Below are 14,293 nucleotides of genomic sequence, written 5' to 3' on the forward strand. Positions count from 1 at the left end.
CTAATACTAATATATAGCTATACTAATCACTATAACTATATATAGTATTAATATCACTATTAGTATAATATATAATATTAGTAATAATTTAGTATCAATGTATTATTGTATTCCATAAAGTATAACATATAGTATTAGTATCACTATATCACTATAATATTACACACACACTATATGTAGTACTAGTAGTAACACTATAATAGTATAATATATAGTACTAGTATATATTAATATATTATAAGAGTTATAGTATAATATATGTATATTAGTATAGTTAACTTAATATGTTAGTATTAATATCACTATAACTATATAGAGTATTAATATCACTATAATATATTTTTAGTATTAATATTACTATTAGTATTGGTATAGTCTATAGTTATTTAGTATGATAATATATATTAATTTTGATAAATACATTTCTATACATTTGATCATATACACTCATGTAAAAAAGTGTGTCTAACCATCGTTTAATATATTATTAGTAGCATATATGTTACCATTATAGACTATAGTATTAGTAATAATACTATATTATAACTAACATATAGTACTATACCAATAGTATTACTATCTACTAATAGTATTAGTGTATTACTAATATTTATATATATTAATATATATATATATATATCAAGTTTAAATATCATAGTATAATACACTATAAATTTTAGTATGTATACAGCCACGCTCAAGTAGCCCTCCCCTCACCTCTCGCACCGTCGCACACAGCCCATCTTGCATGCAGGGGCTGCCACACAGCCCCTTTCTCTTTGGTATTTTCTATTCTTGAATCCTCTCTCCTGCATTTCTCTCCCTCATCTTGGACGATTATTCCTGCTCTAAATTTAGGAAATTTCTCTCCCACACCGTTGCACGTACAGTCTCTAGGATGATTTTGCTTTGGAAATGATTTTTTTTTTTTTTATGTATTTATATTTGTTTTATGATTTTTATGTTGTTGTACATATCTATTTGCTTGTACAGTCTGCTTAGTTCATTTTTTCAATGATTTTTTTTCATCGTCTGTTTGGTTGGTGAGAAAGCACTAGAAATAACTTAGATTGAAAATGTTGGGTATCACTATATCAAATATAAGTCATTGATGGCTTGATAGAAAACTCATCTAACTGAGCCTCTAACACTCAGTACTTTTATTTTTGGATCTGGAATTGGTCATGAATTTTGCTAATAGTAAGGAGAATGAACAGGTTGGTTTTTTTTTTTTTATCCCAAATTCTATTTTATTATTTTTTTGCTTTATAAGAACTTATTGGGAATTATTGTTAAAATCTTCCTCCTCTGGTTGTCGTATTACTAACTTATGTAATATGCCCTGCAAATATAATTCCTCTAAAAAATAATGATGTTTCATATATGGTCATAGTTGACTCATTTAATATTAGTTACATAACACTTATCCGAGCATAATATATGGTCTTTTGGAAGTATTTTTCATGTTGTCTATAGAGAATAAGAAGCTGAATGACATGCTTAATGCTATCCGAATATTTATTATGTGGGCTGTACGTTAATGCATACGTGATTGTAGTTTATTTCCCATAATTTGGTTGAGTTTGGTGATGATGGACAGTATGTATATATAAGTTCAGTTCAGTCAACTTGTCGTCAACTACTCAGATATACTAATAAGAGTCATTGTCCTGATGAATTTTGCTATCTAATATTAAAGAGGGTTTTGGGTTTTGATATGAATATAAATGTCCAATAATTGCTGGACCATTCCAGCATATAATTGCAAATCGACCACACTTTATCTACTGTGCTGGTATCAGTTTTTGAAAATGCAAAATCAGTATATACCGGTTCGAATCCAAAATTTGTCTAAAATCAAACCAAACCAAACCAAACTGGAGTGGTTACACACCAAGGCATTGGATTAGCCAAAGAGGGTCATCCAAGTTTTCATCTATAGTAACGCAAACACTCTTCTTCAAATATGAAGTGAAGTGTAGCAAGACTATCTATTATTTTATTATTATTTCACCTCAACCAAATAATACTTTTCTTCTGTAGCTTTTGGTCTTTCTCAGGCAATTTATCTTCACCTTTACTTTTCCTTGTGCGGGTTTATTCTCCATACCTGTTTACAGAAGCAAAATTTCTCTACCATCACAAATTCTAGGAGATCAAGCAAATAAATCTTTTGGTATTTTCTCTTCCTCTAGTCGAATGGTAACATCTTCACTACACTTCTCTTCTCACAATTTTTTCCCTCCCAAATACTCATCTCTGTTTTTTTTTATGTAACACCTGGGTCTAGCACCAAACTATTATCTAAAAATTATGGATTTTTACAGATGAAAAGCCCACTTGAGATTAATGAGCACTTTTTTTGGAATGGACTACGAGCCCAAATTTTATTTTTGATAGATGTCAAATATATTTTTATTGGGCTTGCTAATTATGTTAGAATCATTAAATATGTTAGAACCAATTTCCACATTAGGCACGTTCCATGTTTCATGCAATGCACGTCACTCAGGCATGGTTACCCTCTTTTTGTTCTCATCTAGGTTTTTCCAATCAACTCTATAAATAAACGTTTTTCTCTCCTGCTAAAGAAGTTGCAGCAACCTAACTTGTTTTCCAGTGAATCACCTTATTCACGTAACTGCCTTTTTCTTCCACTCAAAAACCACCGTGTGATAGCCCCACCACACAGCCTGTTGGCAAACCATGAACCCCACGTAGCCCTGCCGTTATCTCTGCGTTACCACCCCCACAGCACCGTCCCTACACCACCACCATTGCACCCTTTCTCAGCCACCGTGGAACAACTCCCACTGCCCAGCCACCCTGCCTCCTCCACGATCAAACAAACACTGATAATACCTTTGTTTTAGTCCTTGAAAACAGAGCAGTTTTCTTTTCTTCTTGCCGCCGTTCAATGCAGCCCAGCCAAGTGACGCCTCCGTCAACCCCTATCCAGACCATTACTACGTGTATCCTTCTCCTCGTGATTGGTCGTCTCACGCACCCTCAGCCAGCTTCAACTGCGTCTCTCTTCTCTATGCCCAACATTAACTTCGATTGAGTGCTCAATTGCATGGTTTTGGTTTCTTGCTTAGGTAAGACAGCCACCGTTCTCGCCGAAAACCACCTAGACAAGCCACAGAAACCTTCGTCTGTGCCACCCTCAGTCCGTCGCATCTCACAGTGAGTTTCATCTCTCTCCCTCACGTTTTGCTCTCTCACATTGTGTATCTCTCTCTCTCTCATCATTTTCTCCCTCACCTAGTGCCCTATCGCCGACCTCAACCAGCTCCCTGCGCCGTCGCACGTTCCCTTCCCTCACAATGAGCCTCTATTGCGTAAACCTTATTTCACGTATTATGAACATGTTTTCAAATAACAAATATTCGACTGAAGCTTACCGTATAGTTGGTGAAGCATATATTAATTTAAATGAAGTTACATTATTAGCCTTGGAGTTACAAGCTGTGTCAGCGTGTTTTAAAATTTTAATATGTATTAGTAGACTCTATTTTATTTATGTTTACAGAAATCATTTAAGTAATTTAAATTGTTCTGAAGTAAAGATTTCTTTCAAAAGTAAACGATAATGAAGTAATTTTATTTTTAAACACTTTAGATAGGATCTATTTTATTAAATAAAAGTTGCTGTTTAATTTAAAATATTTTGGTATAAATATATTTTCTAGTATGAAATTTTCTAGTTTGATTACATCATTAAATAAGTTAGGATTTAATGTTTTAGTAGGAGTTATTAAGTGGACACTGATGAATTTAGAGAGTGATGGTATTTTAGAGTTAAGAGAAATTTTAGATTTTTGAGGTATTAAAATAGGTATTTCAAGTGTAATTATGAAGTAACTGTTCAATTAGAGATTTATTCAAGTTGCATGAATTTTCTATAGGTGACGATTGATTTTTGTTCAGTACTACTATAGAGAAATTTTGTTAAGCTAAGAAATTCAGGTAAGTGGGGTTTCTATGCTAGACTTTGCATGAAATAAAATGATCTAATGTCAATTTTGAAAAATATGCATGTTTTGTTATAAAAAGAAATTTGAAACGGCCTCAATTATTTGTTTTGCATTACTTATGAAATTCTGTATAAGAATAAGATATTTTTCTGGCATGACTTGTGTAGACATGAGCTTATCTTTGACATTCTGTTATTGAACTGAGAAAAATGAGCGAATATGAAAATTTGATAAATTTGCATGTAACGTGAAGATGTTTTGAATCTGTTTTTAGAAAATGTGAAATGATCTGAATTTCAGTACTCTGTTTTGATATGATGTGACATCTGAAAACCTTTGGCATGACTTTCTGATTCTGTTCTGACTCTGATTCTGATATTGTATCCCGGCCCTGTCACGGGATACAATAGCAACCTCTGGCCCTGTCACAAGATACAATAGTGACCTCTAACCCTGTCATGGGATACAATAGTGACCTCTGGCCCTGTCACGGGATATAATAGTGACATTTGACTCTACCACGAGATATAATAGTGGTCTCTGTTCTGAGTGCAATCGCTTTGATAACATGGTAATTTATGTTCTGTTTGGCTTTCCGCAGAATGCACAATCCTACCACGGGAGTTAAACATGGCCTCTGTTATGATATGATACTTTGATATGATAAGATGAAAATGTTTAGTCATGTTGTGCTAAAGGGGTCTTTGAATATGAAATTTTTTTTTCTGAATATGAAATGTTTGAAGTGTCGCTCTGATTTTTTGATAATATGTATTTTTGAGATTTGCATATTGAAACTGAAATGTTTTGTTTATGCATTTTGAACTCTGTGAAAATGCTCATGTTTACATACTAGCATATGTTATCTGTTTACTGAGTTGTTGATAACTCACCCCTTATCTCCATAACATTTTTCAGATATTTTTATGATTCAGCTGGAGATTAAGTGTAGAAAATATTGGAAAAGTCTGATGATCATAGATGAATGAGTGCTAAGGGTACAAGTATTTTGGAGGATTATATTTAGTAGTTTTATCTCTAGCGGTTATTTTGGTACATCAAGTTATGAACAATTTGAGTCTTTATGGAGATGCTATTTTATTTTATTGAGGTTTTTGTTTAGTATTTCTACGGAGGGACACGTATTTTTAGATCGAACTAATAAGTTAAGTATTTTGTGGAGTTTCTGATTATTTATTATTGATTATTGGAGATGTTCCTAAGTGAACCTCTGGGAACGGGGTGTTACACTTTAGATTTCTCTTTTTCTATTCACACACAGTAAATTCGTCGGTTTGTTCCTCCGTTTTAGGTTTTTTTTTTCAATAGTTTATTTTTCTAGTTTAAAATTTGTGAAGCTAGAAATTTGGATGAAATTCGTGCAAGCATACTGGGTGAAATTTGTTTGGATAATGGGTGATATTCCAACACTGCAGAAATTGAAATTCATGTTCTTGAGCATGTAAATGGGATGTGGTTTCCACTATGAGTCTTCTTCCCACTTTTAAGTTTTGAGTTGTTGCCCCTAAATCCTTCAAGATCGGATCTATAAATACCCTCTCAAAGCTCTCTCTCCAACCTCTGTTCAAAGCCAGGGTATTCCTCCAAGCCCACTAATTTCCTCTATCATTGCTAGCTGTGATGAACCCAGGCCAGTGCTAGCTGTGATGGGGTGCATCCCTTCCTTTTTGTCATTTCATTAACACATTCAAGTTATCATTTTTGTTATGCTCCAAGTTTTCAAAATATAAGTCCGGTATTGCATTCTTGCTTAATTAAGGTTGTTTTAGTAGGATGCGTAATTGATGTATTTGAATATGTTAAGATGCTTGATGCAAGTAAACCAGCATCTTTCTTGAAGTGCAGTCTCCACAAAGGAGAAATGTCTGGCCTCATGGATGCCTTAATTAGGTTATAGCAAATAATTAGTCAAGTCTATAACAACAAAGTAGCAGCAAAGAATATTATTTTTTTTATAAGCTGCAACAAAGAATTAGTTCATCAGAAGTTAGTTTCCTATAAATCAAAAAGAGTTGATGGAAAGTCAACATTTGGTTGCTCCATTTGTTAAACATCAAAAGGAGTTCATTAGGATCTAGGTATTGAAAACCATTTGTTTGCTCCAAATGTTACAGTTTTAGTCCTCTCACGTTCTCTCTTTGAATTGATTTATAATTTAGTTCAAACCTCCAGTTTTGTGTATCAAAACCTTAGAAATCAATGTGTGATTGTGAGTTCTCTCCCCAAGCAAATACATTGTGGAGATAACTGAATGCATAGCAGAGATAATTAAATACATTATGAAGTCTGACCTGGATGTAGCCCGAATAGATTCATTATTCGAATCTAGTTTAAATTCATAAATTGCACACGTATTTTTTAGTGACTTTGGATAGTTGTTTTTACATAAATTTGCAAACTACAGCTCTGTTTTACATACAAATTTGCAAGCACCAAGAGCCTTCATTTTACTTCAGTCTCCTTCATTGCATATGTGTTTTTCACCTAAGTTTTACTTCAATCTCCTTCATTACATAGGTGTTTTTACGTTTTGCTGCTCTTGAATATTGTTGCTCTATGCTCCAATGGTGACTCATTCTTTTCCATTGTCCTTGCAAATGACCCTTACATGTCCTTGCAGTTAAAGCATATGTATTTTTCTTTTTGTTTCGCAGGATTTATTTTCCATAGCACAAGATCAGCCTTTTCGATTTCCATGTGGCCAGAATGTGTTTTGTGTTATAGTTGGTTAGACACTATATGCTCCTGTATATTTTGTGATAATATGTGGGTGGCAACAATATGTTACTATTATATTTGGATAGAATGTGAAGAATCAAGAATGGATAATTTGTGATCATATGTGGGTAGATGAGATGCTAATTGTAGAGATTGCTGAATTGTGAAAATGAAAATAAAAAAAGTATTTAAATAAATAAAAAAATTGCATTAAAAATGAAAATAAAAATTAATAATTTTTTTTTATTATAGAGAATGTAATGACTAATCTAATATGGAGTTTAAGTTTTGAGTGATTAGTCAAAAGTCAAAAAAGTGACATTAGCCAATTTTTTACTTTTTAAATAGCTAATCCAATACTAGTGCTCTTTATAGCACTAATCAATCCAAATTTTTAGAGCACTAGTGCCTAACCATTTTGGCTAAGTAATTTAAAAGTAGTTTGCATTGGAGTAGTTAAAAGTTCAAAGTTTCACTTTTGAGTTACAGTAAATTTATCACTTTCTCTAAATTTGGCCAGTCACTATTCATCTTTAAAATAATATTTTATTCTAAAAATATTGTTAATGCCTACTATTGAATAATTAGGTTGAGGAAAAAAATAATTAAAAATAATAATTTTAAGTAAAAATTAAATTATTAATTAATATATAAAGTGTATTTGAAAAATATAAAAAATTAAAAAAAATTTGACTTATAGATATTCTAATATAATTAAAATCTCAAATTTTAGTTAAATTTTACATTGTTATATATTATGAAAAATGCTTAATGCAGTCGGGCTGCATAAGCGTGGGGGAATCGCTGCCCCTGGGGAAAAGTGACGAAACGAATCGTTTAAGCTTTGCCCTCCTTCCCTTCGTCTCCCTCCAGTTCATTCTCTTCCGAGCCACGAAAGCTCTGCCTCTCCCTCTTCTTCTCACCTTTGTCTTCCCATCAGTTGTTCTGCCTTCCCACCTTTGTCTTCCCCATGAAATCCTCCTTGTTTCGAAGAGAGCAAACTCTATGTGAGGTATAGAATTAGGGCCTTAGAAACCCAGAGAAAGGGCAAGATTCCTAGCTCAACATCATTACCATCGTTGGTTTCTAAGCCTTCGCAGCTTACTTCGTGACTTTGAGGAACCAAAAAATGGTGACGAATATCGGAATGATAGACTCCGCTTACTTCGTCGGCAGATCTGAGATCCTTGCTTGGATCAACTCCACACTCCAACTCAATCTCTCCAAAGTCGAAAAGGCTTGTTCCGGTGCGATTCACTGCCAGCTTATGACGCTGTTCATCCAGGGATGGTTTCAATGCACAAGGTCAACTTCGATGCCAAGAGCGAGTACGAGATGATCTAGAACTACAAGGTTCTTTAGGACGTCTTTAACAAACTCAAGATCACTAAGCAAATCGAGGTGAGCAAGCTTGTGAAAGGAAGGCCGCTTGATAATTTGGAGTTCATACAATGGCTGAAGCGGTACTGCAACTCTGTTAATGGAGGCATCCTGCACAAAAACAATGCTTGGATAGGAGAGAGGCTAGCAAGGGAGGAAAAGAAGCAAGCAAGAAAGTTGCTCCATCACAATCTTCAACCAAAAATATTGTGAATTTAGATGTGGATGCTGTTGGCATTACCACATTATGGCCAAGGCAAAGGATTTCTAATGCTGCCGATGTCCATTGCAATGGGTCCCTTATGACTTACTGATTATCCCTTTTATGGATGTTATCTTACTTCAATCCTCACATAACAGTTTTTGTAGAATATTGCTACATATATTTCTGCCGAGTTATAAGTAAATGGAAGAGACGGGGGTTTAATGCATGCCTTTTTTCATCTACCCATGAAGAAGACCGAAGAAGACTCAGACGAGACAAACTCTGAGAGATCTGAGAGACTCAAACGACGACCAAGACCAGACGACCCATATGAAGAGCTCTGAGTGTCTTTCTTCCCATTTTTGTCTTTTTTTTTTTTTAATATATAAGCTGACGTGGTATCAGCCGATTTCTTAGTAGTTGTGCGGACCGACTGTACGTAGAAAAACTGATATATTATAGTTGAAAAGACTAGCAATGCAGGCAAAAATGGCAATGCAGAAACTGGGGATTTGGTTTCTGGGGAGTGACCTCAATGTTGCAGGCCATTAAGATCATCATCAAACTTTACGTGATTCATTATTTCAAAAAAAAAAAAAAAAAAATGGTTCACGGGATCATCATGTCCTTGCTGTTCTTAATATTGAGAAGATAATGGCTGTGGGGTCCCCTATTGAGTTTTGACTTTTATGATTAGACAGTGCGGGGCATGCAAGGTGCAACTTTGGTACTTCCATTTATCATGCATGCGAGTGTAACCGTGCTTGAATCACTTCAGGTCCCACCCACGTTCTCAGTGTCTGCATTTTCGACCGTATTTTCTGTCTAGCTTTGGTGGCTGTTTTCATTAGATGCTCTTTGTACGGCTACTAACTAGAAGTTTGATTAGATTATCATCATCGTAAAACGGTACTAAACCCGACTAGTTCTGCTGCTAATTTGGTCATCCTCCAGCTTGTATAATCTGGGCGTACGAACCGGATGACTGTCAGAGTCGGTAAATTTGATGTACGTACCTACACACCAACGAACCTGTTCTCTCTGTCCCTCTTCCATTTTTCTCTCTTTCCTTTTTATTCATCTTTATTGTGCCTAATTTGATATCAAATCCATTTTCATTTACTCTTCTGTTAATTAGAAAGTAGGATACTTTGGGCCTGCATATATATGCTTTCGTCTGTGGTCCTGGCCCATTAATCCAGGGTAACTTTTCCCCCAATGTCACCCCTCCCCAGCCCAATTCAGGTCCATCCCTGTGGATGCCTTTGTTCGCGACATGATTGATCTCTTCATGTACAGGGAAGGAGGCTTGCCCTACTTTGGCGATTCTGTTCTGTTCTTGATTATTTTAAATCCATGGATTGCAATCTTTGGAGATCTTATGAGTACTGATGATCGATATCTAGATCTAACAATTGATATTGTAACCTAGTAAGAGACAAGCTCATCAATACTCTTGCTTAATTTTGGTGTCATCTTAAATCATTACGACCGATTGCATTTCAAGCACTACGGATTAACCATATGCCAACACAACTCACACTTCCAACAAAAGCAAGAGAGTAATACACATGCATTCAACGTCAAGTAGGCTGCACCACCAGACTGCATATATACACGGGCGGGAAATATTTCACTGCTGCCTTTTTGTTTATTTGGAAATTCCGCTCTGGGGCCGCCTCGTTGATGTTGAATCTCAAACATTTAGTACTCTCTCACTGAGCCTAGCAGCTGCTGCCACTGACGCCGCTACTCCTCCGGGATGAGTCGCCAGATTAGGATTGTTCCTTAGCTCCGCACTCACCACCCCCTCGGCGTCCTGCCGAGTCGCTACCTTGTCCGCAGGCAACTTAGAGGTCGCACCCTGCCACATTTATATATATACACATGCACGATGGAATCACAAACTTGGAAACCCTTCAATCCTCTATTCTGAAAATAGTAGATATATAGCTCAAAGTTCTACCGTTAAAACATCGCTTAGCTTGATCTTATTCTCATCTCGATCAACTCGCGCATTGTAATTTGCGGCCGACTGAGCCGTGGCTGCAAGCCCTCCTGGGGTGATAACATTAGTACCTGTTGCTCTCACCTCCGCTGCCTGAATGGCAGCTGCGTCGCTCTGATCCACCGGCTTGTTTCCTGATGATTGTGCAGTGGCTTCCAGTGCTTCACCTATGGTAATTGCACTCTGTTGTATAACCTCAACCACTGCTTGTTGCACTGCCGCTGGTTCCACGTACTGTCCAACAACCTACCCAGATCAACAAGAATAATGCATATATAAACAATGTGATCAGCGACTTCTGCAAGAGTTACAGACTACTCATGCGTGTTAATTCGCTTGTGCCAGTTGAATCAGAAAGAATTAACTGCATATCCAGTAATTTATAATAACCACCACAATTTTGTAAAACAACAGAAAATGAATTACTTGTCCAGCAACTGATTCGGTGATCATGCGACTTCCAGGGACATCGCTCTCCGTAACGGTGACGCCCAGCTCGCCAGCAACGTCACTGAAATCCCGGTGACCAACAAGAGCGGCTCTCTCGTTCCGAGTCGCCGCGGATTGCATGACAGCAGCAGGCCCGCCCTTCTGTGTCTGTCCCAACGCCATTCGTTCAGCGGTCTGCATCATGGCAGCGTCTTGCGGTGCGACAGGCATGGACGCGAGATCACCGGAGACGTTAAAAACGTCGCCATATCTGATGGGTCGTTCTTTCTCATCTTGAGGCCTGCGTTTCTGTTCCTGGCTCATCTTGGAGCTTGAAAAACTTGGGAAAATTCCAGAGATTGGTGGGAGCAGCATGCAGGAACGAATGTTATAATAATATACATGGGTGCACATGGGTGCTACGAAGTTTGGAAGGAATGGAAACGTGGCTATAAGGACACGTGGCATGGAAGCAGGCCCGACAGAGTTGGTTTATAGCGGTACAAGTGGCAGCTGGATAGCATCGATCAGTCATTGAGCTGTACTTTTGCTTTTACACGTGACAACTTCTTAGCCTTCCTCTTAGCTGAGTCAACCGTGTCTTATCTAAAGTCATCTGGCTTCCCAAACAATTCTTTAACCCAGCCCTCGAGATTTATTTGGCTAAAAGCACATAGTTTATTTTGAGATTAATTAAATTACGAATATATTTTATAATATTTTGCTAACAAGAAGCATCGAACGGTGGAGAAGATGGGCTATATAAATCATGAAGAAATTCTACTCCCATATTTTACAGTACAGCCAATAGTTCTCTGAGTTCTCTCGATTACAACGATGGACTTGGTGCCAATAAAAATCAGTTCTAATTCTTCTGGCTCTTGACACTTTCTCGTTCTTAGTTTCATCCACTTCACTTGCACAAAATTCAATACCATTTCAATCACTTTTCGGTGGTGTTTCAATTTCAAATCACAAAGAACGTAGATTTGAAATTCAGTAATCAATCTTTTCCTTAAAACCCATCAGGAATTTGGTCCGAATCTTGCAAAGCAACCAAAGCTTAGCTGCTTCACAATGACACAAACTCATTTTATCCCAGCATTTCAACAAGCAAAGATGACTTCTCCGATTATTGATCTAGTTCAACGTTCTTGGGTTGGGATTTTTCAGATCGGAGCAATCAGTTTGTCGAGAACAATGTTACATATAGTTCTAGAATTTACAAACTCCACACTCATTTTGAAAAAAAAAAAAAAAAATTCAATGTTAAAAAAATAATTTTTTTATATAAATCTTATATTTATTCACATTTTTCAAAAAAAGTGCAGGAGACTTGCCCTGCAAATATGGTTTCTCTTTTCTCAAAGACGGATATTGATCAAGTGTTTCACAATTGTTTTCTAAAAGTAAAACCCGAACTAAGATGCAGTACTTTTTAAATAACACCAGTACTAGATATTAGCCATGCCAAGATAACAATTTATGTTTTTCATGAAACGCTTGTGAGAAGAATACACACATATCCAACATCAAAGTACACATTCTATTTTCTTTTCTTTTTTATAATAAGTAGAAATACACAAACATTCTAGCATGCGTAGGCCATAACATTCTCTGCAACTTATTGACTGAAAAGAAATTCCACTCTAGAGCTCCCTGTTTATTTCTCTGGAGCCAGACTTCCAATCTCCAGTCCATTACCTGCATATTTTTCAAATTCATAGATGATTTAACAAATTTAACCCATTTTACTGATCCTCCACTTATTTTTTCGTCGCACTACAAGGGCTTACCATCGGGATCAAAGAAGAAGACTTGCTTAACCTTCCCATCAGGAAGAGATCTCTCAAAGATTTTGATTTCCTTTTCCTGCAAGGCCAACTTACATTCAGCCATCAATGCCGAACATGATTATAGAATAAACACACATGCCACTCCATTGTGATTGTTAATATAACTAGACTTGCCGACTATCTCAAAACATTTGCATAAATTTCCAACCGTTCCAAACCCAGAAAACAGACAGAATTCTAAGATTCTTTTTTGGGGCAAAGGCTTCTATCCATAACTCTTCCAGTTGACACCATAAGTTACTCTTCTAAGATTATACACGCTCCCAGCACACATTTTTGGCTTTTCCATTCCCAGTTATGAAAACTATTTTCAATTTATACAATTTTTCTCTTATGTCAGTTCGACCGTCTTAAGCATTGACAAATGCGGATTATTATCTTACAATTTAAATCGAATCGATGTTGAAATTTTTAGCCTTTATTTTCAGTTAATTTGTTTAAGAAAAGTTGAAAGATCCTCTGGAGGTGGCCATCATTGAGGTGGAATATACCGAGATGAAATAAATCTGAGTAGTTTAAATACAAATAATAAATTCTTGTTATGATTTATGTAAATTTAAGGGATTTTTGTTTTTAGAGATGAGATCAGATTAAAGTTAAATAAAATAGTGTTAGAATATATTTTTTAATATTATTTTTATTTTAAGATTTAAAAAAATTAAATTATTTATTTTATTTTATATAGAGATTTAAAAAAATTATAATAATAAAGTGAGATGAGATGAGATATTTCTTGAACGAGGCATAAATCGTTACGAGTGCATGTATGAAATCATCGCCGCTTGTCAGAAGAGATGGAATTTATTATTTATTTTATATCTTATGAATAAAGGTTTATATAAGAGAGGGAGGTGGAGGGTACCTTAAGAGCTCGCACAACAGATTCGAAATTGGAGACGGAGAAGCAGATATGGTGACCTCTGGGGAGATGACTGGGGTCGGCGACGGGTGACGTGGCGCTCCAGGGACCTTCTGGAAGCCTCGAGCTAGGGTTCCTCTCGATGAGGTGGATTTGAACGGAAGCCAGATTCAACCATATGACCTTAAACTCCACGAAGTCTGGGCTTTCTATCTCCTCAAACCCAAAAATCTGCACACGGTAGTTGTAAAAATGAAACAATTTTCGAAAACAAAGAAACAGCGAGACAAAAAGGAAAAGAAAAACAAGGTTCGAGGAGGAAGACCTCCTTGTAGAAGTTGGCGAGGCGTCTGATGTCTGAGGATTCTCTGGATATGTGGCTGAGAGACGCTCCTTTTGCTACTGATGCTGCCATTTTCTACGACTGTGTTTCTATGGAAACAGAGGATGTGAGTTAGAGATAAATATATTTATATTTTCTCCCTAAAATTATTAAAATAGAGGCATCATACTTGCTTTATATTTTTTTTAAAACTAAAAAAATTTAAAATAATAATAATAATAAAGTGTCAAAAAGAAAAATTTGACGCTTGTGAATCTGTGATATTTCATTACAATTTGTGCTACTACAGCAGCAACATTACGATGATGCTCCTTTTAACTACATCTTCAATTATTTTAAACAAGAGAATAATTATGTTCCTTTTTTTAATTATCAACCGGTTTATTATTCAGAACCGTTTGGATAATAAAATAAGATAAGATAATTTTAAATAAAAATTAAAAATAAAATAAAATATTATTAAAGTATTATTTTTTAATATTATTATTATTTTAAAA

General features: G+C 35.7%; 2 protein-coding genes and 1 pseudogene across 2 annotated transcripts; 1 reads left to right on the forward strand and 2 right to left on the reverse strand.

Moving 5' to 3' along the window:
* The first annotated feature begins 7,584 nt into the window (after positions 1-7,584).
* Positions 7,585-8,410, forward strand: LOC121246952 (annotated as a pseudogene).
* A 1,363-nt stretch (positions 8,411-9,773) lies between these two features.
* Positions 9,774-11,110, reverse strand: LOC121237061 (late embryogenesis abundant protein D-34-like). Its single transcript, XM_041133623.1, has 3 exons — positions 10,736-11,110; positions 10,268-10,555; positions 9,774-10,165 (listed from the first exon to the last, which is right to left on the reverse strand). Exons 1-3 carry the CDS (start codon positions 11,060-11,062, stop codon positions 9,998-10,000), a joined length of 783 nt encoding a protein of 260 aa, XP_040989557.1. The 5' UTR covers positions 11,063-11,110; the 3' UTR covers positions 9,774-9,997.
* A 1,097-nt stretch (positions 11,111-12,207) lies between these two features.
* Positions 12,208-13,916, reverse strand: LOC121237067 (lactoylglutathione lyase). Its single transcript, XM_041133637.1, has 4 exons — positions 13,779-13,916; positions 13,457-13,684; positions 12,535-12,610; positions 12,208-12,442 (listed from the first exon to the last, which is right to left on the reverse strand). Exons 1-4 carry the CDS (start codon positions 13,866-13,868, stop codon positions 12,402-12,404), a joined length of 435 nt encoding a protein of 144 aa, XP_040989571.1. The 5' UTR covers positions 13,869-13,916; the 3' UTR covers positions 12,208-12,401.
* Positions 13,917-14,293: the final 377 nt, after the last annotated feature.

Source organism: Juglans microcarpa x Juglans regia, chromosome 1D (genome assembly GCF_004785595.1).
Source record: "Juglans microcarpa x Juglans regia isolate MS1-56 chromosome 1D, Jm3101_v1.0, whole genome shotgun sequence".
Lineage (NCBI taxonomy): Eukaryota > Viridiplantae > Streptophyta > Magnoliopsida > Fagales > Juglandaceae > Juglans > Juglans microcarpa x Juglans regia.

Coding starts and splice junctions, on each gene's coding strand:
- LOC121237061 (XM_041133623.1), bottom strand. CDS start 11,062: ATGAGCCAGGAACAGAAACGCAGGCCTCAAGATGAGAAAGAACGACCC. Junction 10,556..10,735: donor CCGAATCAGTTGCTGGACAA/GTAATTCATTTT, acceptor TGATCTGGGTAG/GTTGTTGGACAGTACGTGGA. Junction 10,166..10,267: donor AGCTAAGCGATGTTTTAACG/GTAGAACTTTGA, acceptor TAAATGTGGCAG/GGTGCGACCTCTAAGTTGCC.
- LOC121237067 (XM_041133637.1), bottom strand. CDS start 13,868: ATGGCAGCATCAGTAGCAAAAGGAGCGTCTCTCAGCCACATATCCAGA. Junction 13,685..13,778: donor TCGCCAACTTCTACAAGGAG/GTCTTCCTCCTC, acceptor TACCGTGTGCAG/ATTTTTGGGTTTGAGGAGAT. Junction 12,611..13,456: donor CTGTTGTGCGAGCTCTTAAG/GTACCCTCCACC, acceptor TTGGCCTTGCAG/GAAAAGGAAATCAAAATCTT.